General features: G+C 39.7%; 2 protein-coding genes across 2 annotated transcripts in view; one reads left to right on the forward strand and one right to left on the reverse strand.

The window, feature by feature from the left end:
• The window catches only part of LOC139734670 (uncharacterized), a 45,256-nt gene extending 38,214 nt beyond the window's left edge, over positions 1-7,042 (forward strand). The window contains exons 5-7 of the mRNA XM_071645458.1: positions 5,419-5,585; positions 5,983-6,144; positions 7,019-7,042. Coding sequence (XP_071501559.1) covers positions 5,419-5,585; positions 5,983-6,144; positions 7,019-7,042 — 353 coding nt within the window. The remainder of the gene's footprint in view (positions 1-5,418; positions 5,586-5,982; positions 6,145-7,018) is intronic.
• An 11,219-nt stretch (positions 7,043-18,261) lies between these two features.
• Positions 18,262-27,621, reverse strand: LOC139734657 (acyl-coenzyme A thioesterase 13-like). Its single transcript, XM_071645445.1, has 3 exons — positions 27,463-27,621; positions 23,277-23,464; positions 18,262-18,552 (listed from the first exon to the last, which is right to left on the reverse strand). The coding sequence occupies exons 1-3, from the start codon at positions 27,553-27,555 to the stop codon at positions 18,396-18,398; spliced, it is 438 nt and encodes a 145-aa protein (XP_071501546.1). The 5' UTR covers positions 27,556-27,621; the 3' UTR covers positions 18,262-18,395.
• Positions 27,622-27,710: the final 89 nt, after the last annotated feature.

The raw sequence follows: 27,710 nt of genomic DNA on the forward strand, positions 1-27,710 counted from the left end.
ACGTTCCTCAGGGATCAACTCTTGGACCCTTCAATAAATGTTCCCCCTTTACATAAACGAAATATTTTTTCTTCATCTTCAGAACTTAATCATTTAGATTTTGGTGATATGCAAACATACTTTATTCTAATAAAAGTTTATCACTTTGATTAGGGACAACAGTCTAAACACCGAGCAAATTTCAGTTTCATCCTGTTTCGAATGTTCTAAATTGTCCCTTAATACTATCTAAACTTATTCCATTCACTCTACAAGTTATTCTCGTTAAGTTGTAAGACAGCCATTGGCAAGTTACTCATTTAGACTCATTCTGAACAGATTTCCTACTAAGCTTTTGAGTGGAAAAGATGGATTCTAATCTCAGGTGGAATGGCGACATATTAAAGGCATAATTTCCACTGTGTCCACCAATATTCCAGTACCCATCATGGTATGAGATCGTAAAGTCCTTCCATTCTTACCCATATTAAGTACTCTAAACGTTGTATGAAAAACTGCAGCTTGATCAAACTATGCAGTGTTCCTCCTTTTAGAAAGAGGGGCCACAGGCGCATTCTGACCCGTGCTGAAGCAAAAGACAAGACTGGTATCGGGAGGTTTCTCTACCCCCCCCCCCCCCCCCCCCTCGATTCTATTTCCTTATCCTTCCTTCTATCCCGCAAGCAACGTGTTGCATTCCTTTGTTTAATTGCACAGCTAAATACTTTGTATCATCGGTTACCAAAGAGCAGTGGCGTAATATGGGGGGGGGGGGCGGGCAAGGGGGGCACGTGCCCCGGGCGCCACTCCTTGGGGGCGCCAAAAACGAAAAAACGGAAAAAAAACGGGAAAAAAAAAGAAGAAGGAGAAGAAAAAAAAAAACGTCGCCCGGACCGGGGGGGGGGGGGGGAGAGAAAACCAAATCAAACAAGATTAAAACAAAACATGATGACGCGGACAAAATTACAATGTTTATTGTGTTCACACAAGAATTCCATGTTTTGTAAGCTGAAATACAAAAAAGAAATCGGCTCGCTCGCCAAAATATCCAATTATGTAAAAAAAGATGATAAGAACAAAACGTGATGATGACGCGGACAAAATGACAATGTATATTGTGTTCACACATGCCATCGTTAGAATGCAAAATGTTACACGGAGCAGCCGCTGCAATTTCTTTCGTTCTGAAGCGATCGCCGATTGGATCAAAGAGGGTGCCAACGGTTTCGAACATGGGGGGGGGGGGGGGGGGGAGAGGCGCAAAAAACACCAAATCAAACAAGATAAGAACAAAACGTAATGATGACGCGGAAATATACAAATTTTGGCTCACTCGCGCGTGCTAATTTAGAGTATTTTTTCAAGTCCTCAGTTTGTTGGTTTAAATCGTTATCTATAAGGCCGTCACTATATCTTGATTAGAATTGTAAGATTTAATAAGCAAAAAATGACAAGAATTCCATGTTTTGTAAGCTGAAATACCAAAATTTTCGGCTCGCTCCGTGCGCTCGTTTGCCAAAATTTATCCCAAAAAAAGATAAGAACAAAACGTGATGATGACGCAGAATAATATACAAATTTTGGCTCACTCGCGCGTACTAATTTAGAGTATTTTTTCAAGTCCTCAGTTTGTTGGTAAAAATCTTATCTATGAGGCCGTCACTATATCTTGACTAGAATTGTAAGACTTAATAAGCAAAAAATGACAAGAATTCCACGTTTTGCGCGCGCACATGATAATTAATATTTTAGTGTCCGTTTGTGCGTGCGTGCGTGTGTGTGTGTGAGTGTGTTTGTGTATGATGGAAGAATGTGTTTATTATGTCAGCTTTTTGCATATGTGTTTTTTAGCTGTGCGTGGGTAGGGATACCTTGTAAGCTGTTGCTGGCATAAACGTTGATATTGATTTTATCAGCAGCTTTGACTTTGATGAGTTTGTTTGGCTGATTTGTTTGTGAATTCGGAGTGGTGCTTGCGTGCGGGCGGATGCTGCTTTTCTGCATACGGTCCATTGGGTCTTATTTATCAACATTGGGAAGTCGTTTCATCAGGAAGGCATGTGGTATACTGGTATCGGTTCGGGTGTGTGTGTGTGTATGTGGGGAGGGGGTTACATTTCGTTATTGCAAAAGTTCGTTATTCTGAAGGCTCTTTAGTCCGAGGTTCTTTATTCGAAGGTTCGTTATTCTGAATTTCATTTTTGGATCAACGAACCTCTAGGTACAGGGAATTGTACAGGGGATGCTGTAGACGATTACATCCTTCGACGTTTTCTGTTTTCCACTCGCATGGGAACACAGAGACGCGTGGGAAGCCACACAACTCGTGTTGCCAAGGTGTAGCGCATTTACCTGAAGGAATGCTACAACACACTCGGAGCGGTGGAGAGGCAGAACCGCAAAGTCAAGTTACGAAATTTCTCCCACAAATGGTCATTTTAGGTGGCACCCATATACGCATGACATCGCTTGACCATTGGTGCTGAACATTTTTTCGTTGTACTATTTGAATGTATATTTTTCGAAACTCGGAAGGCAATTTTGGGGTTGGGGATGAGGTGACAGCATTTTTTTTCACTTTTCTGGCCGAGAAGGTGTGGGGCAGTGATAAACTATATATAAAATGAGAACGAATTTAGTACACGTGTATTTCCCTATAGTCTTACCCACTTTACGCTCCATGGATATTACATTTTTTTTAATATTGTATTTGGGTGTGGGAGGGGTGTCCGAATGTCCTAATGTTTGTTTTTTTTCTGGAAATGTAATAGGCATTGCTTTATTATAACAATCTCCTTAACATAACCCAGAAAGTCATGAATATCGCTGCACAATGACAGCGTAACCACAGTTTGTCTATTCCATGACTGTAAGTAATGTTTTCTTACTCTGTTTAACTTATCGATCTAGATTGTATTCTATTTGTGGTATGATTATGTTATGTAGTCTTTACATTTATGATGTTTATCCATATTTGAGCTGCACAAATAAAATTCAAACTTCAAGTTCGAAATTTCATATATCTTTTATTACTGTAAAGGAAATTAAAGAAATGCGAAAACTTTTCACAACTTGCACGTAAATTCAATTTCAGTTTTCCCCAGTGTACAATGTAAGACAGTCCATTATGTGATAAATTTGCTGTCATAATACATTGATTTGGCAGGGATCGTCATATTGTACATTTATAACAATCTGTAACTATCCGAAAATATCCGCAACTCTCTGTAAATAGTCGCAACTTTCCGCAAGTGTTCCGAACTATTCGGAAGTTTATGCAAGTTCAAAGAACAAAATTACGTGCCAATTCGTAAGAATACCCGCAAGTGGACGCAAGTATTCGCACTTGGTCGTATCTCTCCGTATCGCTCGCGTTTATATTGTTTCCCGTATGTTTTGTAAAAATGCTCTGGTGACAGCAAGGGATCCGCGGGTGTTCGCAGAAAGAAAAAAAAATGACTTATTTGGACGTAATGCCGGACACAGAGCATTTTGTGACTGGGGCCTAACGTAGACACACGAACACTCACACACAACACACATAGGGCCTACGTAGCCCACGAACACCAAACCCCTCATAACCAGCTCAGATACTCATGCAGGCACAAAACTGCGCCCACAAACACGCACCATCACATACCCTTTGATATACACATACGCCACTATACACCACATACACACGTACGCATACAGGCACACGTATACACACAGAGAAACAATGCACAGCTTCTACATATTGTATTATTATACTCCAAACACACACACACACACACACACACACACACAACAACAACAACAATACGGAAACTCATACACAAGTCACTTATTGTACGCACCTACAAATCATACACAGCACATACCATGCAGCTTACAACAAATACACACACACACACACACACATAGGCATAAATTACCAGTCATGTACCCATCCCACCAAAGCTTAAAGGACAAGTTCACCTTCATATACATGTGGATTGAGTGAGGGCAACAATATTAGTAGAACACATCAGTGAAAGTTTGGGGAAAATCCGACAATCCGTTCAAAAGTTATGAATTTTTAAAGTATCTGTGCAATCACTGCTGGAGGAGAAGACTACTACACTGCATGATGTCACATGCGTACAACAATATAAGGAAAATAAAAAGAGAATTTCACAAAACTTGATTTTTTTAATAAAGTGCACATTTTTTCGACATGTTACTGACTTATGTTAGGGGTAATATTATTTCCCCTGACTTCTGAAAGAGAGAAGTCGAGTGTTCTTTTATTATGTGAGAAAAGTGAGAATATCTTGAATTTTCTTTATACTTTCTTTACATAGTTGTACTCATATGACATCACAAGCTATAGTAGTCTTCTCATCCAGCCGTGACTGAGCAGAAACTTCAAAAATTCATAACTTTTGAACGGATTGTCCGATTTCCCTCAAACTCTCATTGATGTGTTCTACTAATATTGCTGCATTTACTCAAGCCACATGTATATGAAGGTGAACTTGTCCTTTAACACCGGAGGAACCACCCCGAGCCCTGGGCGACAATCCTTGACGGGGCGACAATCCGGCGGCGTGTCGCGACAATTTTTTTGCCATCATGGATTGTCGCCATCGAGGTCAAAAACTGGGAACTGCACAAGCGTCACGGATTGTCGCCAGACGACAATCCGTGACGGGGGCGACAATCCGTGTAGGGGCGACAATCCGTGTCGCAACAACCCCTTTTATAAGTGCTTGAAAAGGCATATCATGTGGACTTTTTTAAAAGTCCCTACCGGGATGGGGTTGTGGTTGAACACTTTTTCAGAAATTAGGGGGCAATTTTCGCGCTTGCCCCGGGCGCGTTTTTCCCTAGATACGCCACTGCCAAAGAGTCAAGCTTTTGCTTATTGTTGACCACTACAACCACGTCGTATGGATATCTAGACACATGGAAATATATTGCAGATGTATAGAGTGTTGAAAATTGTTGAAATTGTACACAATAACAATGTTGTGTAGTATTATACAGGAACATATCGCAATGTTTGTTGATATCGCTGAAATTTTATCATGTAAAGTAATGTTATACAGGAAGTGTATAAATCAAAACAAGATAAATCAAGTCAAATAAGATAATGTAGGACTTCTGTCCCTTCTGAGACACTTGTTACACTCAAATTGAAAAGTCTTCAGGCAAGTTAGATGAGGTTTAATCTCTGTAACATGTATGAAGTAGGTTCAATGTTGAATGTATCATGCAACTTAAACTATTGTATTAATGATCGTTCTCATCATATCCCAATTACAGGGGCATCAGCGATGTCGATGTATGCACAATGCGCTATAATCGGTACTGTATTCCTTTGGACCATTTGGTCACCTATGATAAGGCAACGCACCCTTCACCTACGCGAATCCAACCCAAAGATCCAACCATTTGATCCTCCCCGGTCACAACAAGGCACCAGGGACTCAGGGACCAACTATAGGATGAATGTCATACGACGTGAAGAAGACGCAACGTCTCATGCAGGGGACAGCGAGGAAGGGGGAGAGTTGCTACAGCATGAAGGTAGCAGACAAGACAGACTGCTCAAGCCATTTTTGCACCGTATCCTGAGAGTATCCGTAGGTGCTGTTACAATCTACTCTGGTGCTCGCTTCGCTATTGCCATCTTTCCCAACGAAATGATTTCTGAAGACGCCAAATTCTTCTTCGCAACCGTGATGAATGTCATGTTACATTCACCGGTCGTCATCTTGATTATATATCAGCATCATTTGACAATCTTGAGCTTCAAGAAGTTTGCGGCAGTTTTGTGAACCTTGCGCTGGCAGAGCTTTTGGGGGTGATAATCTCATCTACCTCATCTCTCTCTTCGGTACTTTCATGTCTAAAATTTTCAGCATCATGGCAGCCATAGCGCTACTAGTCTTAGATGGGAGCGTTCGAGGTGTATTCTTTCTTGTGTATCAAGTCTTTGAAGTGTGGACTGCATGGTTGGTATCTTCATTCGTATATCAGGTACAGCGCCAGGACTCCTCCAAGATTGCTGAGGTCAAGTGGACTCTGGCAACCTTGGTGTACCTTGGGTTCTTCAGTGCTGCCCAGTGGCTCAAGAATAGCTGGGGCGAAAGCTATGAGCCACTAGAGGCTAGCTTCTTCAAACCAGAGGTGGTAGCGTTTGTGCGTATTCTATTGACTCCACTCAAATTGATGTTTGAACTCATGACCGCTCTTCTTGCTTATGAAAGATATCATATCTTGTTATCCAGGTACAAAGAAAACACTTTAATTCCCGCCAAGACGTACGGGACCATATAACGTTCCCGTTAGAAATGTGTAATGTTTATTCTTTGTTTTCCCTGAGAAGAAGGAGATTATTTTATTGGGGGGCGGGTGGTGATTTCGCACGATTATAGATGATGGAAATAAACACTATGTTAATGAAATCTGAGAAAATTAAGCAAGATGGTGGGGACAGTGGCGGTTATGATAATGGTAATATCAACAATGATTTAAGGAATGCCCTGAATGATATGAGTTATCACAACACTTTATTGCCAGATGGCAATTTTCTAAACTAGGATCAAGAGTGACACCGTAAAGTAAAACAATGTTTCCAAAGGTGAACCCTCTTAACCGAAATCAAATTCATTCACTAAGCTACGATGACGAATAGGAATTGCTACATTTATTTTGATTTGCTCTTTCTTTCAGTGTCACACTGAGAAAATATAAGATGTTAACCCCCCCCCCCCCCCCCCCATGAAAGATAGACCAGTGGTACAAAAAGACATAAGTAACTACATGTGTGTGAAATTCATTGACATAAGCGGTCAGAAAAAACAATGTCAGGGTTGAATACAGCAGATACCCTTACGAAATATAAACCACCGACGCGTTCAATATGTATTTTGGTCAATCAATACCGCTCTCCTACTATTTTTGCAAACTTGTTATACGGCTGTATTATAATATTCTACTCATGGCGTACCATGTCCTTCCCTTCTCTGGAATTCACATGTTTTATCTTTATCATTTCACCTTATTTCTCCAGACCTCACCCCTCCCCTTCTCTTAGTGTTTTCATCATTAATGATGCAGCACTCTGTCACATTCAGCTTTCTACTCTTCTTTCCCTTGTAGATCTTTTGTTTCTATTCTGATACGAGATTCAAATCGATCTTACAGATATCTTTTGTATATAAATTAAATGATTTGGGAGACGTACGTTTTTCGAAATTAAGCTTTTGTTACGATTTGCAACTTATAATCAAGCAAGTTATTGTACACGTAATTAGATATTATTTTAATGAAAATAGGTTTTTTTCTTCAAACTATCATTATGGTCAATGTTATTAACCTTTTCAGTTTCTTATATTTTGTAAACAAATCTTGAAATTGTTTGTTTTTGTTTATTTGTTATATTTGTTTTTAGGGGAAGGGTATTGTTTAAGCTCAATTACTCTCCAATCTCAAATCCTAATAGCTGCCTGATATACAACGTGTCTGACTGATCATTACTTTAAAGTTGTTCAGCCAAGAATAACATTGTGTAACACTTTTAGAGCAAATTTTCTATTTTTTGCACCAGCTCTCTCATTTGCACATGCATATGAACTGTGTAAAAACTGTTTTGCAAGAATTACCGAAAGGTTATCAGATCTGATCAGTTTGTAACTCTTTACTTTTCTTTTCAAACTTACTTTTTAACTCAAGTTGGGAATGGCCCGTTATGAGTTTATTGACAGTGGATTAAGCAAGGGCACGTCAATTCCTTCAAGAAATAGATCATACTACAGGCTTTTGTTAATTATGTCTGTGAATGATAATCATTACAATTTATCTTAATTTTTATTATCTAATGCAGTCTATGATTTACAGAAAAAAACTAAATACAAAAAGCTATATTTTATTGAAAATGTAAATTTGCAGTGTATTGAATACACCAGGAGCGCATATTAGATTCAATCTAATATGCGCTCCAAGCCAAGTTCGAGGGATGCACAAAATTGTATGTGTGTATCATGACAAACACGTATATTTCAGTGCATCATTTTTCGTCTTCATACAATTAAAAATACCATAGACACTGATAGAATTGCCCCCTCCGTCCCCCCCCCCCCCCCCCAAAGCAAACACTCTATTTTTCTCTTTTCTCTACTTCCAACATGAGGCAGGTATGTAATAGTGGGGCTATATAGCGCACTCCTATATAGGCAGGGTCGAGGCGATTTCAATTATTTTTTTTTAATTATTTTTTATATAATTTCATTATTGTTGTCCGTAATTATCTGGATTATTGCTTCAACGATATATCCGATGTCCCTTTTGCTGTGTCAATGTTGTGGATAACTTGGATCATGCAGGAAAACAGACAAGCACACACACACACACACACACACACACACACATAAACTTACTTGCATCATGTTGGAACTTGCTGTCAAATTGACTTTCGAGCAAGGCGTTTATCTAGTCCATTACCTACTACAAGGTAGAACACACATGTTGCTTGTTGTGTACCTCAGTCTTGGTTTGTTGTTTACGTAAGTGGACGACAAAATAAAGAAAATTTGTAATAGTACTGTTTGTTTGTTTGCTTGCCTTTGCCTTTTTATTGCTTTAGTTCAGTTTTTGTTTTGTCTCGTCTGATAGATTAATGTTTTGTTACTTAGTCACTTGATGTCTTCATTTATACTCACACATTACTGTAAACATGTTGAATGGGATGTTATGAAATTAATGAATTGAGAATTAGATTGAGCTAGAATTTACAAAAGAACATTTTCCCTACGTTAAAAACAATAGCATTGAAATACAAGATGTACGTTTTATGTAGCTTCTGAGCTAATTGTTTTCATCTTCCTCCTTGTTCTTCGTTGTGTTGTCATGTCATATTCTTGGTTCTTGCCAATGACATTCCATCTTTTGTTTACATAATATGTGCACTTTGGTTCTCTTCTTTGTTCTTCTTTGCGTGGCCCACTATGTGTGCATGTGTATAAGCCAGTTCGGGGTTTGTTACGGCACATTTTGGTAAATTGCACATTTTGGTAAATTTACCATAATGTGCAGGACATTGACGGCACATTTTGATAACTTTCTGCTCCTCCACAATCATCTGTGCAGTTGGTTTTTGTCCCCACCGAATGAGTTCGGTAACCAAAGGCCGTGTCACACCTATCCGGGCAAGCTACGCGGGCTTGTTGCGAATAAGGTTTTTCCAGCACGCAAAAAAAAAAAAATAAAAATAAAAATATCTCGCCCGTAGTTGCTCATCCAGCAGGTAAGACATATGCACAACTCCCCCAAATCCTTGTCCGCCCTCAGAAATTGTCCGGCATGCTTGAAAATCCTCACACGCAACAAGCCCGCTAGATTGCCCAGAAAGGTGTGACAAGGCCTTACATGGTTACGATTAAAAAGGATTTGCGCGCGCACCTCCGGGCGACTACGGGTGAGATACGTGCTTGGTACTGTTATATGCAGGTCATCTGCGGGGACCTCCGGGTAGTAAAAATTGTTCTTCGCAAGTCGCACGCAAGGCTTGCCCGGAAAACTGTGACACGGCCTGTAAAGGCCTGTAAAGGCCGTGTCACACATTTCCGGGCAAGCTACGCGGGCTTGTTGCGAGTAGGGATTTTTCAGCACGCAGGAATATTTTCTGTGGGCGGACAGGAATGTTTGCGAGTTTCGCACTTGTGTCTTATTCGCTAGAAGCGTGCTAATTACCTTCAAACCGATCCGTTTTCTGTTACGAGCGACTTACGGGTAATGCGAAGTACCTGCGTTGGAGTTGTCTGCAAGGTGCTGCCGGTAAGGGTCTCCTACTGGTGTTCTGCGTGTACCCTCGCGACTCACTCGGAACATATTTTTTTTTTTATTTTGAACATGCTCAAGGCCTTGTCATACCGTATCTGGGGAAGTTTGACTTGTGGGGAAGCAAATTTGCTACCCGTAGCTCTCCGCAGTTGGTCCGCACCTGACAGTATCTACCGCGTATCTCGCCCGTATTTGCCCGAAGGGGCGCACGAAAGTCCGATTTACCCGCAGCCAAGTTTAGAGCATGACCAAAACCTTTTTTCCGGGTGAGTCGCGGGGATTGCCCGCAGAGGTACACGCAGAACGCCAGTAGGAGGCCCTTAGCGGCAGCACCTCGCAGGCAACTCCCACGCAGGTAACTTCGCAGTCCCCGTATGCGGCCAAATTAATGACATTCTGTGGGTTTTTAGTTCAGGTACTAAAATGTGCAGATTGTCCAAAATGTGCAGGCAAATCTACTTTTAACTGCACATTTTGGTAACAGTTGATCCCGTCAGGTATAGATGCACTATCGGCACATGTTGGTAAATTACCAAAATGTGCAGTTACCAAAATGTGCCGTACCTTAGTTACGGCACATTTTGGTAACTTGCACATTTTGGTAATTTACCAAAATGTGCCGATTTACCAAAATGTGCCGTAACAGGGTTCCAGTTTGAGCATGAGCAGAAAAAGGCCATTTGTACGGAGAGACAGGTTGGTTTTTAATATCACTGGAACAAGCATCTATAATGCTATATGATTATTCATGGAATCCTTATAAGTGGTGCCTGCCAGTACATCCACCTCACAGCAAGCCTGGTATTTGGTAATGTTAAAAGAATCAAAACAGCACAATGAAACAGATGCTTCCCAAAGTGTTGATTGACGAACCATTCTGGTCACTTCATCTACACAAGTTCATTCTTTGTTAGAATACGAGTTCCATAAATTGCTTTATTGGGCAAGCAGTTGCATTATGTCGCTTTGAATTGAGTGAAATGCCTAACCAACTGAGAAAAATGAAAGGTCATTATTTTGTACCCATGTGCACATGAGCTATCTCCGAACTGGCTTATTGTTTCTTGTCATCATAATTATTTTGCTGGTGCACACGGCTCAATACAGTGGCGGATCCAGAAGGGGGCGCAACCGGCGCACGCCCCACCCCCCTTTATTTTTCGTAAAAAAACAAAAGAAATGAAAAGAAAAACAATGAAATGTAACCCGGAAGTGGGCACCAGAAATATCAATCACGCCCCCCCCCCCCTTTACAGAATTCCTGCAATTTTAAATTGTCTGTGCCGAAATGCTGACATTTTATCTTACATTTGTACTTCTTCTGTATCATTTGAGTACTGTTGACAATATTCTTTTATCACAACACCTGAATTATATTTCTATTCCACATTACCAGTGTTGACCAATTTTGGATATAATGTTACTTGCATATTGTTAACCGAGTGATCTACGTCTGCAAGCTCTTCTTTTTAGTGCATCACTCTCTTTTCCATCGCTTTATTTACTTCTCCATGTCATTCCTGTATTAAAACGAAGCAATCTTGTATATTGTACATATTATCGCACATATATTTTGTACTTTATAGCTTAAACTTGTATTCTTCCTTGCTTAGTGCATCCGATCACTCTTTTTTTTCAATTGAAATAAAGTGATAGAATAATAATCTCTACAAATGTTTTGAATGTGTTTTTATGAATCATATAAATTAAGCTACAGATTTACTTATAACAGAACATTATTTCCAAGTAAAAACAATAGAATACAAGATATATGTTATGTGTATAGTTTTTTGAGAATGCCATCACATTCCTTATGACAGACAGAACATTGTAAATAAATGAAAATCACATCTTTACGTTGCAAACTTCCCTATGTTTCGCTGTTTTAAAGTTCATACATTTGCCCGTTGTACCATACTTGAGTGTACATGTATAATACTTAGGCGTAGTAACATTGTCATAATTCTGAGGACATCATAGGCGTCCATGCCGACACCTCTGTTCCGTAAGAAAGGGAAGGTTCGGCTCTTTCGTACAACAATATGCCACAACAGACAAGGCCCTTGCTTAGGCAAACACTGAAAAATAACTATACAGATTTACACAAGACAATCAAGAGCCACCGATAAGCTATCAACAGATATTGTGAGTGAGTGAGTGAGAGTGTGAGTCCGTGTGTGTGTGTGTGTGTGTGTGTGCAGATCACTGTTAAAGAAAGATCAATTCCGAAGAGAAAAGTCATGTGAAAGTTTCTCCTCAGAGCTATGTTGCCAGAGTTGGCATTACGTATGCTTTCCAGCTGGAATTATTGTATTTTAAAATTTTCAGCATCTACATACCATTATGCTAGGTATAATTTGACTGTTTTTAGCATAAATTATAGCATGAATTGCAATAGAAAGGAAATCTCCAGGCGTTTTGTGTACTGTGGTACCTCTTTTTGGCTGATTTGTCGACGAAATTGACCATAAAAAGTTGTGAAGATCTGGTTTTTGAGGGTTTTTCGTTTTGTTTAGTTTTGCTTTGCCGATTGAGAACCACAGTTCAGCTGGCAGCAAAGAATTTGAGGACCTTTTGTTTGTTTTTTTTTGTTTGTTTGTTTGTTTGTTTGCCAGGTGATTAGACGCCATAACTCGTGACCTTAAAAATGTGAGGACTCTTTTTATTTTGTTTTGTTTATGTTTACAAACAATGGGAGAACGATAAGGCACCATGATGCAAGCTATTTATTGGCGTTTTCTTCTGCCGATTGGGCACCACAATTTGTTGCGGAAAAAAAGACTTATTTATTTGCTTGTTAGCTGATTAGACACCACATTGACCTGATGTGACATAATTTCATGGCGATTTAGCATAATTTTATGTTATTTTGTGCCGATTCAAGCACAATCCAATTAGGCGCTATTGCCGCTGGTCACACTACCTAGGAGTGTTGAGATGCTTAATTCTTACCTTAAATGACAAACACACTAGACGGAGCAATCAACGAATGCATTTTGCTTCTTGATAGATATATCCGAAATGTTACGAAAATGAAAGTGCTTGTTAGCGGTAATTTGTTAGCACAGCAGCGTCTACGGCAGACAGATCACACGAGGATGAAACCCCTATAAAGTTCTATTTAAAGGGGCCCTGAAATCTAAATGCATGTTGATTCGTGTTGATTTATGATACCCTCAACATCACTTTTGCGGTAAAACGAATATCTAAAAAATTCTATATAATTAATTATTTTTAACGATTTTTTCTTCTGCTTTTCTTCAGATTACTTGGGAACGCCCCACAAAAAAAATCCTTTCAAACCAATATTCCTCAGATGACCTCATCTGTCAATCATTGCTAAAGTACTGAAATGTTTAACAAAAGACACCTTCCCCTCGACCCAGCAAAACATGCATGTTTCTGTGATATTAATGTGACTAACAAAAGACATGGCGAGGAATGTTAAAATATACAGAATGTTTCTAGATATTCGTTTCACCGCAAAAGTGATGTTGAGGTTATCATAAATCAACATGCATTGGATTTCAGGGACCCTTTAAGTCAGTAGTCAAAAGTTTCGACATTTCCCCTTGGACCTGTGATGTTCGCATACAATGTCATGTGCCAGACACTTGTGCTAGCATGTATATTGCATCACGAGATAGGTTGACTTGCACAATATGTGCAATGCCCCTTCTATATTCTTGGTATGACTACGTGGTTTGTCATCAAACGAACGAGGAAGTGACATAAAAAAAATAATAATAATCGAGGAAACCTATAGTGAAGAACGGGCGATATTTCTTATTCTGGATGTCCCTTCATCCGAAAATGACATAAGGTTCTTTATTCTTAATATTCAAGGCGTTATGACGAAGGTTTAGAAATACGAAAAAAAAAGGAAATAAGGTTCATTATTCTCAAGGTTCGTTACTCCAAATACAAGTATGAAGTAAGGTTCATTTATCCAGAAATGAAAACAAGGTGTGTAGGGCCTGCATGCTACTAACGAGCCTTCTGAATAAGATAACCGTAAAGACCATGTGCCTTTATATAATCCGGGAAAATAGTCAGGCATGAACTTTAGGATTTCTCTGCAGTCGATTCCTCTTTTCTGGTTACTGAAGAACAGGGTATACGTATAGTCGCCTGTATGTAAAGGTCGTTAAGCCTACTAAGAAACTACGACAGTATTGTCTGTTGGAATATACAAATTAAACATGCGTTAGTTGAATTTCTGGAGACTGAATCAAAAATTTCAACTTCATAGAAATTTGACTTACAAGAGAATCAGAGATAAAGAAATCATGTGTAATGACAAAAGAAATGCTTCAGGGCATCGACTTCTATATTCAATTTTCGACTTTAGTGACTTCGACTTGGCAAGGTTGACTGTCCGCATGAGAGTTGAAACTAACTGATAGGTTGCATGCATGCCCTTTATCGGTGTAAGTAAGGAGTCTAGGGCAATCATCCATGGACAATTACCCCAGAATCTTCCCCTGACCCTAACCCTAATCCTAACCCTAATCTTTACTCTAACCATGCTAACCTTGTCACTAATCAGTAGTTAGCCGGGGGGGGGGGGGGGGGGGGAGAAATTGTCCTCAGGGGTAATTGCCATGATATGGTAAATAAGCATTGATTATTCAGTGTTTTGAGTAATAGCCATGATTAAAATCATGGGCATACATCTTGGGTGGGATTATGAGAGTTGCTGTTTGTGACACAGAATTAATTGTGCTGACTTCACGTTCATTGCCATAAAGTTGAAGTGAAACATGACTCTCATGTTTAACCTGACGTGAACCAAAATCAAGCGGACAGAACAGTGGAAGCTTCATTTAGAGGAGTCATAAACCAGGTAGGTTTTGATATGTTAAAGGGAAACTTGCGACATTTACATTAATCACAATCACATTACGCAAATTAAGTGAGGTGATCGTCATATGCTAACAATGTCCCCCATTGACCAACGCACAAATTGCAACCCTTCTGCAATGAAAAGAAAAAAAGAGTGAAGACCATAAATAAGATGATTGACTTATTTCCCAGTACAGTGTAGCTGTTGCTGGTGGATTACTGACCCGAATCCTGATTTATATCCAGACATACAGATGTTCATTTGGTCTTTTGTTTGAATGAGCATTTTTGTTTGTTTAACCAACTATGTGCGTATGAATGTGCTGTCGTTGTTGTCTTTCACCATTCTTTTCCCCCCGTACATAATTATGCTGCTCAATGAATAGTGTCCGTGCTGTAACACTGATATCTTATCATGCAGTTGTATTTCTGTGTACTTTCAAACATGTACTGTTTACAGCATGCTATCATCATAATGCCCTATCTACAATTATAGATGAGTTTTGGATGAATACGTTATCATTTTTTTCCATATTGTTAATCTAGTAACCACGTCCTACAAGCTCCACTTTTCAGTAGATCACTCTTTCCCGTCGCTCTACGTAATTTTTTGTTGTTGTCTTTTCGTGTGCATTGTTACTCTCATTATTCATTCATAGATATATTTTGTAAAAATTCACTTAATGACTTGTACTTCTTAAGTGAAAATAAAGTAAACAGAATAGAATTGAATACTTGAATACTCTGTTTACGATTATTGTTTTGTATTTATACTATGTATGTTTCTATCTAGGCCCATATATATATATACGTAATATATATAACATAATAATATATATATTATTATATACCTACACGTATATCATTTATCTGCATATACAATGACTGCTTCTACTGTTTATTTTCACTTCTCATTTTAACAAATCTCCTTCAATGTATTCAGTTTGTGTGATTTACTAGTTGTTACAGCGTGAACAAAGAGTAGCACTTTACTATAAAAATGGAAACAGGGAGACATATTACTGCTCAGTAGGGCCTATATGAATCATATGCTAAGTCCCTGGGGAAATCTAATTTGTTGGTTTTCCAAAAGGGGTGGACAACAACCTGTGCACTGACCCCGTTTACAGTGCGGGGCGGGGCTCGCCTTCATTTCAGTGTAAACGCGCAAAAGGCCAAATGCGGGGCCCAAATTGGCCGCGCATTTGGCCACGCACTGGAGGTGGTCTCGGCCGCGGCCGAGCCCGGCCTTTTCTCAGTGCAAACGCAAACTGGGCCAAATGCGCGGCCAATTTTAGTCTGGCTTCCAGACCCTCTGCCCGTACTATTTCGCTATTCAGGATATTATAGTTTAAGGTGGTTTTGTCCTGCAAAGGATTTTCCTTCGGCAAAAACTTTTGCCCGAAGGGCGACTTCGTCGCCACGGAATCCAGTTGGCAAAGGGTCTGAAAACCAGACTATACCAAACTGCGTTTGTTTACAAGCAGAGCGCCACTACAACAAAATATTGAGAGGTTTGAATGAAAAGCCCCGGTCGAGCCCTGCACTGTAAACGGACAGAATTGCGGGGCTCGGCCCCGCAACTGAGGCCGGGCTCGGCAGCGGCTCGGTCCAGCCGCCCCGCACTGTAAACGGGGTCAAAGATCTGATTTAAAAAGAAAACTAAGAGAGGAAAAACTTTTAATGCAGAGGATACAACCCACTGTTAGTGCCAACACGAGCATGAACACTAGCATATTCACTCAAATGTATACATTGTCATAGCACATTCATTTTGAATGCACATTGTACACAAATATTGCACATACACATTCCTTGTATGCGGATACAGTGCATTCTCGGTTTATAACGAAGTCCTCGTGACCGGTGGTTTTCTTTCCTTGTATCAAAATTTTGTTAAAGCTGACCAGTAAAAAACAAAGACATAAAGATGGTATTCAGGACCTGAAGTTTTACTTCATTGTAAATGTAAAGAGAACTCTGTTATAATGTATTCCTTATAATGAGAGTTTATGCACTGTAGAAAAGGGAGAAAAAGAGAAGTCGTCTCTAAATACATGCACATACATATATATTTGCTTCGCCTGTTTTTTGTTTGTTTTTGTTTTTGTTTTTTAACCGTGTATGGTTAGCAAACACTCCATGTGTGCAATGCTCCTAAATATTTGCTAACATTGGCTGCTATGAGCAGTTGTAAACATCATTAAATCACAGTTAGAAATGACAGCATAGATCACATAGCATGTTAATCTTTAACACATGTAATTTTTTTTTTCATCACGCTCTATTCTTTTTCCCAACTTGGATACTACAGTCAAACATATTTCATTTTGCATAAGACATCCCAAGATTCTTGGAAAATCGTCATTACATACACTAATTTGTATTAAATTCAAACTTCTGAGAGCACAGTTTAAGCTGGAACTTCTGACATGATAAAAATGATAATATAAAATACATGTAATATGTTATACAGTTGTAAAATGTAGACAAAAACACTTGCTGTCACTTTTTTCCACAAAATACAAGTGAGTCCAGCTCTTTCTCCTTTGGTGTCTTTCGAAGACAAATATACTTTATTGCAAAACGGTAGCACATTCAGTGGTATCATACATTCACAATGGGTGAAATAGAATGCATAAAATACAGTAACTATAAAATGTTGCTATGACTGGTGCACCTCCACCACATCACAGTATTCTCCCAATAGGTCTCCAGTTACAATTATCAATGCGAGAGGACTATTTAACTTGATTGGCAAATAACCCTTATCTGGAACTAATTCAACAATTTTCATGATACTACTTAGAGCCACTTTCAAAATACAGAAAATGGGCAAAATTTTAGCATCATCACCTGACCTTTGACCCTATGACCGAAAACTTTCCTTTCCATAATCATTGTGCAGTAAAGTATGAATACACCAAGTTTTGTTACACTGTTCTGCAAAGTACAGTGTATATGATCAGTCATTTCCGGAATACGGTGAAAATAGTGTCAGTTTAGCATCTTAAAGTGACCTCTGTCCCTTGATCTCTGACCTCTCAGGAAACATTCAAGAGAGAGTCAGTGTCAGGCAATACACATTTACTATTAAGTTCCATGAAGAAATCTAGAGCCATTTCCGAGATTGGGAGGATGAATGTGACATTTTTAAATGCTTTTTTCTTTTGACCTTTGCCCTTTGACATCGTGGTCCAGAACTTTTCATAGAAAATCTTTGGATATGGTGCCTCTTCACTAATAGCTTAATCTTAATCTGGTAGTCCATGCACTAAATTTCATGGAAATACATTCTGGAATTGCAGATAGGGGGAAATAAAATTTACTAGCATTTAGCCTTGACTCAATGATCTTTGACCAACAGTGTACAGTGTATATGCCAAAAAGCTGATAGACACTGCTTCGTGCATTCATACATTACATACAAAGTGTATGCCAAGTTTCATTGAAAACCCTCAATCAGTTCTTAAGTTTCATCACCCAAGAAATTGATTAAGGATAGATGGACAATGCAAAAACATATTGCGGAGGCATAAAATATGAATATATACATGTATAAGCATCTCAAGAGCCATAACTCTCTTTGCTTGATCTACTCAAAACTGAATCTACAAAATTGTTCCTGAGTTTACTGACTTGCCTCTTCACGGATAGCTTTGCTCGCTTGAAATACAAGGAAACAGAACATACGGTTGTAACTGTCCAAAATGCAGCTAGATAGGTATATGGGTGGAATAGCTTCTGAATATCTATCCTCAATCCTATCTAGATCCCAAGTGCTTTATGTGTGTGCCGTGGGCAGCAAGCTCCCCTTTCTCATTGAAAAGACTTGCTACCGTGTAAGCTATTGTTCTGCCTCTCCGTAGCACCTCAGCCTCAAATGTTACTTTTTCTCCAGCCTTGAGGGCCTTCAGGTAGCTGCAGAAAAGCAACCAAGAGAAAAGAAACAAGATACAATTGTAATCAGAGGTATGAGTACTTGCAGAAAAAAAAAGTCTGAACAAACTCTGAAAATTGCAAATGATTGACAAATTGCCCTACATTGACGTAAATAAGCACTGAATTGATCAGAGTTTTAGTTATAGCCATGATAAAAAATCATGGGCGTACATACTCGAGCAGGATTCAAACCTACGACCTCCTGATCACCGGACAGGCACCATCTCCACTAGACCACGGAGCTCTCGCCCGACAGCAAGTGTTGGTTCTAATCCCTATAGCATGCAGCAGGTGCTGCGTAATTAAACTCTGAAAAGTATTTTTAAAAGGTCTCAAGTGCATTAAACTTTGAACACTTCAATGTATTTAAATTGCAAAAAGAACTAGAAATGTCGCTTTGGCGACTGGTATGCCTCCGCGGTTATAGTGACCTCGTCTACAGCCACTATGTCTATTTTCCAATTGGTCTACTGGCATATCATCTATTACCGATTCGTCTAATACCCATTTGGTCTACAACTCGTTTTGTCCAGTACCCATATTGTCTAATAGTCACTTTGCCCACTACCCGTACTGTCTAATACCCAACTCGTCTAAGGAGCATTTCGTCTACAAAACAATTGATCTAATAGCCAAATCGTCTACACTCACAATGTCTATTTGCCATGTCGTCTAATATCTATTTTGTCTACTACTAGTTAGTCTACTCCTACCTCGTCTACAAGTCATTTAGTCTACATTCACTTTGTCTAGTTATCATATCGTCCAACCCTTAGTTTGTCCATACCCAATATGGTCTATACCCATCTGGTCTACTCCCAACTCGTCTACTCCCAATTGGTCTACTCCCAACTGGTCTACTACCAACTGGTCTACTCCCAACTGGTCTACTCCCAATTGGTCTACTCCCAACTGGTCTACTCCCAATTGGTCTACTCCCAATTGGTCTACTCCCAATTGGTCTACTCCCAATTGGTCTACTCCCAACTTGTCTACTCCCAATTGGTCTATACTTGTCTATACCCAATTGGTGTACTCCCAACTGATATAGTTTTACTCTCAACAATTTACCCAAACTGATCATATCCATCTGGTCATGCTAATAATGAATATACCACTTTGTATAGTGTCCAGTCCGTCTCACTGTCATGAACTATTCATATTAAACCCTGCCCTTGATTAGCACAAAAATCAATATTAGACTATTCTAGTTGTTAATTATTCCATACATGCTGAATATAAAGGCATACTAATCAATGGTGAGACATGACTATCCAGTCTACATTTTGGCCGTAAAATAACTAAATAATGATAAACTCGCTCAGTTACAATACTCCATCACAAACGAATTGTCAGTCATACGAAACAGAATTACATTTCGACCGACCACCCCAGTCCACCCGTACCTACGTGGGCATGCATGCAGCGATCTTGGCGGGATCCCGAATGAGGAATTATCCAGTACGAGTGTAATTTGATTTTCATTGCGTTTGGTACACTAGTGAAGGTACTAACGATCCGCACGATGTGGGCGTGTAGTTGGATGGATTGACACCGGATGCTGGCGTATACTAGTACTGTGTTGCATTTAACCGTTTACATACATCAGTACGTGGCAGACAGAATGAAGAATACTGATAATGTACTTCTAATGTGTTCCTTTTCATTTTTACCATACTTATGATTGTGTATCACTATCAAAGTTGAATGGATGGAGCGTTGAAGTTTGGACATATAAATGCTGCATGATTGCTTCTGATATAAATTACACATCCACCACAAAAATAACACAGCAAGTTTGTCACACTGTGACATTATCTTTTTTTCCTTAAAAAAATGTCATAATTAGAACATAAAGATTTAAACCAAATGGGGCACCAAGAGCGTTCAACCTGTTTCACTGGGAAAAAAGAAACTGGATGAAGTAGACTTAAATAACAAAAAAAAAACTATAACTAGTAGTAGACCAGTTGGGAGTAGACTAGTTGGCAGTAGACGAGTTGGCAGTAGATGAGTTGGCAGTAGACAAGTTGGGTGTAGACCAGTTGGGTGTAGACTAGTTGGGAGTAGACGAGTTGGGAGTAGACCACTTGGGTGTAGACGAGTTGGGAGTAGACCAATTGGGAGTAGACGAGTTGGGAGTAGACCAATCGGGTGTAGACCAGTTGGGATTAGACCAATTGGGAGTAGACCAGTTGGCAGTAGACCAGTTGGGAGTAGGCTGACTGGTTATTAGACTAATTGACTATTAGACAATGAGTTGTAGACCAATTGGCTATTAGACAAAATGAGCTGTAGACTATTTTATTCATAGACCTTATGATTAATAGACGAAATGGTCAATAGACATAATGGGTGTTAGACGAAATGTGACTTAGACAAATTGGACATTAGATAAAATGGCTAGTAGACGAAATGACAATTAGACTAATTGTCATATAGACAAAATGGTTGGTAGACGAGTTGGTAGTAGACGAAGTGAGTTTAGACGAGATGGCATTAGACTAGGTGGACAGTGGACAGGGTGGTTGTAGACGAGGTGCCAATTTACCTGCCTCCGCCATAATGCATGATTTTCCCAATAGGTCTAGATAGTACATGTGGACAATGTGTGATTACATTTTCACAAAATTGGCAAAATATTGAAATAACAAATTTGTCACAAATGTGTTGAATGTTCACCTTCCTTGACCTAGGTTTAATTGGATGAATAGGAGAGCATGTATCTAGGGATTTAAGGACTTTAACTTGACTTTGATCCATTCATACATTTAGGCATTGAGTAATTTTCAAGGTACAGGTGTGGAAAATTGGTGTGAATTTCTGAATTGAATAGTAAATTGTTACCATTTTCATCTGGCCCTTGACCCTAAAATTCATTTTATTAAAGATAATCACTTTCAGGTAGAACATGCATAATATGTACCAAGTTTCAAGATAACTTGAGCCACTTCCGAGATATGGAGGAAAAAGTTAGTTCAGCACTTTCACTTGATTTTTGACCTTTTGACCTTTGAGGCAAAGAAAGAAGAAAAAAAAAAACTTTCCAGAGAATTTCTATTAGGTTACACATGCATACACCAAGTGTAAAAAAAACAATACAGCTGTAACCCTGCTGGCATTACATAAATATGAGGGAAATAGTAAAATTTTGAAGTGTTGCACTTGACCTTTGACCCCTGACCTTTGACCCCATGAACCCTACATTCTCTAGATAATCAATTCCAGTCAGTACATGTATATACTATGATCCATGAAGATACCTTGAACAATTTTCCAAGGTACGGAGAAAAAAAAGAAGTTTTAATATTTTTACTTGACCATTTGACCTTTGACCTTTGACCTCATGACCCAAACTTTCACCAGAGAATTTTAATTGGGTAATGCATGTATACACTAAGTTTCAAGAAAATATCTTCAGGCATTCAATAGATATGGTGGAAATAGTGAAATGTTATGTATTTGACCCTGACCTTTTGACCTTTGACCTCATGACCCAAACTTTCACCAGAGAATTTTAATTGGGTAATACATGTATACACTAAGTTTCAAGAAAATATCTTCAGGCATTCAATAGATATGGTGGAAATAGTGAAATTTTATGTATTTGACCTTGACCTTTTGACCTTTGACCTTGAGCATGTGCACCCAAAAGTTGATAGGCACAACTTCACCCCCTAATACACATACATGCCAAGTTTCATTAGGATATCTCAACAGGTTTTGATAGTTACCTTGTCCACAAAATTCATTACGGATGGACGGAAGGACGGACGGACGGACGGACAACCCGAAAACATAATGCCTCCGGCACCACTTCGTGGCGTAGGCATAAAAAGTCTGAAAAGTAGGTTTTGGGCAGAGTAATCTGAAATCAGATTAAACTCTAGCTAAAATTGTTCTTCACAAGTCGCACGCAAGGCTTGCCTGGAAAGGTGTGACACGGCCTTTAGAGACTTCAGACTTAATAACTTTCTCCAGCACAAAGGACCACAGTTCTTTATTTCTTGCAAAGGATGTCAGGAAAAATTCCATTAATTTGATACCAAACTTATATGGGTAGTCTTGACATTCAGACCTCAAAACATGATTTCAAGGGAAGTCCTAAAACACTTTTTTTGATCCATTACATAGGATTTTCTTGATTTTGTGGTACGGATATTTTTCCAAGTAACTACCAATTATAACTACATAGGGAAAATCATCAATCAGTGTTAACTGATTATTGATGTTTAAGCATGCTGCAAGTGAATTTTGAAGTTAGTTGGTATAATTCTAACAGCTACAACTGTTAGAAATAAGAAAATCATGACTGACTACCCTAATTGTACTTATCACCTTCTCTGTATACACAGTTAAGCTAGATATCACCTACAAAGTTGTGCCCCCTTTCTCAATCCCGTCAAGATCAACTAACATGGAGTTGATTGTACCCAAATGATGCAAACATGGTAAAGGTGTACAAGCAATAATCATCATTCTAAAGTCACTAAACTGCCAGTAGAACATGCTTAACCTGTAGAATACTAGTCCCGAGTCTACTCAGGCAGTTTTCTTCTTCTTCTTCTTTCGATAAAGTTCAGAGCACCATGTTTTGTATCGACATAGTTGGTTGTCAGTGGGTATTGGGTGTCTATGGGAGACATGTGTTATAGCAAAGTCAGCTCATACTCAACGGGTGAAATGGATTTCTTTGAACGTACTTGATACTCAGATTCAGGCTGACACCAGGACGAGGGTCATCTTGATCCAATAAAAGAGCTACAGTGGTCGCAAAGTCAAAGGCAGATGCGGTGAATCCACCATGGAGCGTGTTCCCATCATTGGTGTGGCTGGTTAGGACCTCGTAGTCCATTGTCAGCTTGTTTTTGGTAGCATGGGTGACACTGAACTGTTCAAACAGGACCAAAAAAAAAAAAGAGGAAATTACTAAAGAATGTTCAATGACAAGGAACTGGTTGCAAACACTTTATATGTCACTACTTCACTGCCCAAGTTACAGATTAAGTTGAGCACCTTTATGTAACAGAAGAATAGATAGATTTTATGCTCCCAGTAGACTTGTAATCCAGGTTACAGTGCACCATTGTCAGTGGAGTGGAGTGACTCTTAAATACAGTACCTGTTTTTCAATATCAAGCACTTACATTAAAAGTCTGGTATATTATGCAACAAAATATGACAGTGACTTGAGGCGTGTTTCTGACAGTCAGTGAGTTTGCTTTTCCATGAGTCTAGAAAATGTGGCGCCGGCGGTGAGTCCACAGAGTTACCGTGTACAATGTATCTTTTGTGGCACTCAAAATCTGAAAATAATGACTTCAGGAAGAAAATGCATGGTATCCTACCAAGTTTTCTGCTCAAGCATCATGAGTATTACAATTTCAGACCAGAGAATTGAATTGCCAATAAATGTGATGTCCATGTAACAGTGATGCAGTAAATCCATCACATCACATCACATCACATCTGATACGGAAGTAGAGGATTGGTCCTGTAGTATTCCGGTCTCAACATAATATAATTATCTTCAACTTTGTTGCTTTATGTGCGTTGAGGAGCAGAGGTTTTGAATTTTTTTCCCCCTCCAATGTCTATCTAATGAATCTTTGAAATAATTAATCGAGGAAGCTTCAACAACACTATGAGGCAATCTGTTCCAGTTGGCAACTACTCTCTGGCTGAAAAATGTACTTCGCAGTTCTAATCTCGAACATTTGGTGAAGAGCTTGTATTTATGACCTCTTGTTCATGAGTGAATGGCTGGTTCAAAGAACATGTCACCAGAAATCCCCAACTTTCCAGTGAGCAACTTATAAACAGTAATCATATCGCCTCTTCGTCTCCTGTAGTATAATGAGTGCAGGTTGAGTTTTTCTAGGCGTTATTCATATGACAAACATTTGAGTTCAGGAATCATACGAGTGGCTCTTCTCTGCACTCTTTCAACTTTGTCAGAGTCCATTTTATACTCAAATGCCATAAAATGTTGCCATACTCCAAATGAGGTCGAACCAATGATACGAACAAAAGATTTCTGATTTAAAACGTTAAACATGCAACAGGCTAGCACAACAACAGGGGGCAAATTTCATATTGACAGAGCAATCAATAAACATCATTTGAAATGATCTTCATTGTGAAATGAAAAAGTCGATACCGGTATCTCCATTACATGGACATTATGCAATCAATCCAACCCACTGGACTCAACCAACATTTAAATGTAGGCCTACTGACCCTTTATTGCTTATCACTGACCCTTCGGCTTTAATACTAAATTAAAGTATTAGTAGTATTCATTACTACTAAATACACTTGTCCTAGCCACACTCCTCCTAGGTCTAGGATAGTACGTAGTACATAATTTGTAGTTACAACTAAGTTACCCGAATACTGTAATTTACTGTAAAATTTAGTCTGTACTGGTCGAAGGCGGTATGGTACTCATCTTGCTTGCTTCAATACGTATGGACGGAACTAGGAATTAATATAAAATAGCATACATACTTATGATACAGGCCGTCAGTGCATGACAAAAGTTATAGTGCACGCAAAATATAACGACTGCAAACGATAACCCACTATCGATTTGATATCGGTTTTTGCTCCCTCATTTTAATCATCGAGTACTTGAATCCCACACCTTATTGACGCGATTGCGCCACAACCGCGATATGCTTTGCTCGATATTATCGTTATTCTCGATTCTGGCTGGCTATGCCAGCAACTTATCTGTGTGGGACTAGACTTTCAGCGGTAGATTTAAACATGGAAGCTGAAATGAACAGGTTTGCTACTTTTACAGAGACTGATCTATATAAACAGTATCTTAGACAATAAGGACACAAAGGATGCCATCAGATACGCCCTACGAATTTTGGACTCCTACTGTTCTGAAAAAGGAATCAATTCGACGGATATTGAGCAAGCCAACCCAAGATTTGTGCCGCTATCTCCGTACATTCTACGCGGAAGTGCGCCGTGGAAATGGGCAGCGTGTGTACGGTATACGCTAAGCGCTCTTTGATCACGCTACGCTATGAACTTTTACTACGACATTTACAACACACTCTCGGAATCCACATGTGCAGCAATGGTGACTTCAATGATGCCTGTCACGAGCCTTGTGTTTAAATCCAGTAGAACCCTAATCCTACAAAACATCATCTAGTCCTGGTCCTGGACCCACAGTGCAGTAAGTAGGGCATCTAACGTGTTACTGTTAGATCCATGGTAGACCTATTGTAGGGTCAAGTGTTAACTAGCTCTGTCGCTCGTAAGTGATGTAGATCTAGGTAAGTAGTATAATGCAAGGCCAGGGCCCCTAGACCTAACCTATCGTAGGGCCTAGAAAATGTTAGATTTAACCACGTAGACCCTAGACTCTATAGTTGAATTTGGATCTTCAGCATTTTGTCTACACAGGTTCAAAGAAACTGGTATTATTGCCTGTCTAGACACGTTTAGAGTCTTAAATGATCTAGGCTTTCGTATTTTTTCAATTTATCTCGCCTGGGTACATGTATGCTATTTTATATCAGTCCGGGAAACCCGCTCACGAGGACCGCTCCCGCGTACGAGGACTGCCCCGCCTCATGAGGACCGGGGGGGGGACGCCTCATGAGGCCCCCTATTTACTTCTATTCATCTCACATCTGACGTATAAATTAACCGGTCCTGATCCGACTACAAAGAACAGGGCGCTAGGTGCGGCAGTCTTGCATTGTGCGAACACGCTGGCGCCCGTGTTTTGATGGGCGCTCTGCATCGGTTGATTAAAACTCGATTTTTGAAAAAAAAAACAGATAGGATTTTTTCTTCATTTCATCATGGATAGTGGACATGTGTGTGTAACAAAAAATCACTGTGCAAAGTTGCGACAATCTATACGTCAGATGTGAGATGAATAGAAGTGAATAGGGGACCTCATGAGGCGTTCCCCCCGGGCCTCATGAGGCGTAGCCTTTAAACAAGGCGACTCGCTCTGCGTGCCCCCGTATAGCGCGTTTACCCCACAAACCTGTTGGCCGGCGAGTGGAGCGAGCCGCCTTTATCCACTCGTTCAGGGATGTGTACTTTTGTCGTTGTTGTTGCTTTATATTCTTTGACAAATTTGCGTACAAATTTGACGCAGAAAATACACACGGCACCAAGGCAAGCCTCGTTAATATTAAGTAGAATAAGAATAGTTACCTCTACTTAATATTAACGAGGCTTGCCTTGGTGCCGTGTGTATTTTCTGCGTCAAATTTGTACGCAAATTTGTCAAAGAATATAAAGCAACAACAACGACAAAAGTACACATCCCTGAACGAGTGGATAAAGGCGGCTCGCTCCACTCGCCGGCCAACAGGTTTGTGGGGTAAACGCGCTATACGGGGGCACGCAGAGCGAGTCGCCTTGTTTAAAGGCTACATGAGGCGTGGGGGCGGTCCTCATACGCGGGAGCGGTCCTCATGAGCGGGTTTCCCGGACTGATATAACACATAGTGCATGACATCTTGTTGCACTATAACAAGTACCAAGCACCTCCAAATTCTGAATTTGCCCTCAGGCAATTATATTCAATTCGGCCTGCGGCCTCATTGAATATAACTGGCCTTCGGGGCAAATTCAGCAACTTGTTCAGAATTTGTCGGTGCTTTAGAAACTAGACATAGACTAGTGCATTCAGCCTCATGCACTATATATAATATAAAATGAAATTTCATTTCGATGTTTATCATTTAGAGATTGATGGGACTTCTACGCGAGTCTGACTCTGAGTGTACGGTAATTTACGAGTTGGTTTTCCTGTTTTATTGTGTCGTGCATTACTAACATGATAGTCAATAGCTGGGACTGTCAATAAAATCAAAGTCGAAGAGATCCGTGAAGTGTTATTACCGTTGAAAATATGGAGTTGAATCTCGGTGAATTCCGGACGAGTAAATCAACCACTGATTTAGCTACCTGCAGAGTTCCGTTTCCTGCCGCCATGATACCTTCACTCAAAGACGTAGGCGAGTAATTTCATTTGCGTTTGTTTGTTACCGATCTCTTAGACATTAGTCACTCCGTGCCGTGTTGCGTAGCGCAGCGCATGTGACACGGCTTACTTCCCCGCCCGGCCGCGCCCCCGGCGGCGGCGCCCG

The sequence above is a fragment of the Diadema antillarum genome, unplaced genomic scaffold (assembly GCF_040938485.1).
Source record: "Diadema antillarum isolate AM-2024a unplaced genomic scaffold, OU_Dant_1.0 seq00000538_RagTag, whole genome shotgun sequence".
Lineage (NCBI taxonomy): Eukaryota > Metazoa > Echinodermata > Echinoidea > Diadematoida > Diadematidae > Diadema > Diadema antillarum.

Coding starts and splice junctions, on each gene's coding strand:
- LOC139734657 (XM_071645445.1), bottom strand. CDS start 27,555: ATGGCGGCAGGAAACGGAACTCTGCAGGTAGCTAAATCAGTGGTTGAT. Junction 23,465..27,462: donor TCAACTCCATATTTTCAACG/GTAATAACACTT, acceptor CTGTTTGAACAG/TTCAGTGTCACCCATGCTAC. Junction 18,553..23,276: donor AGCCTGAATCTGAGTATCAA/GTACGTTCAAAG, acceptor GCTTTTCTGCAG/CTACCTGAAGGCCCTCAAGG.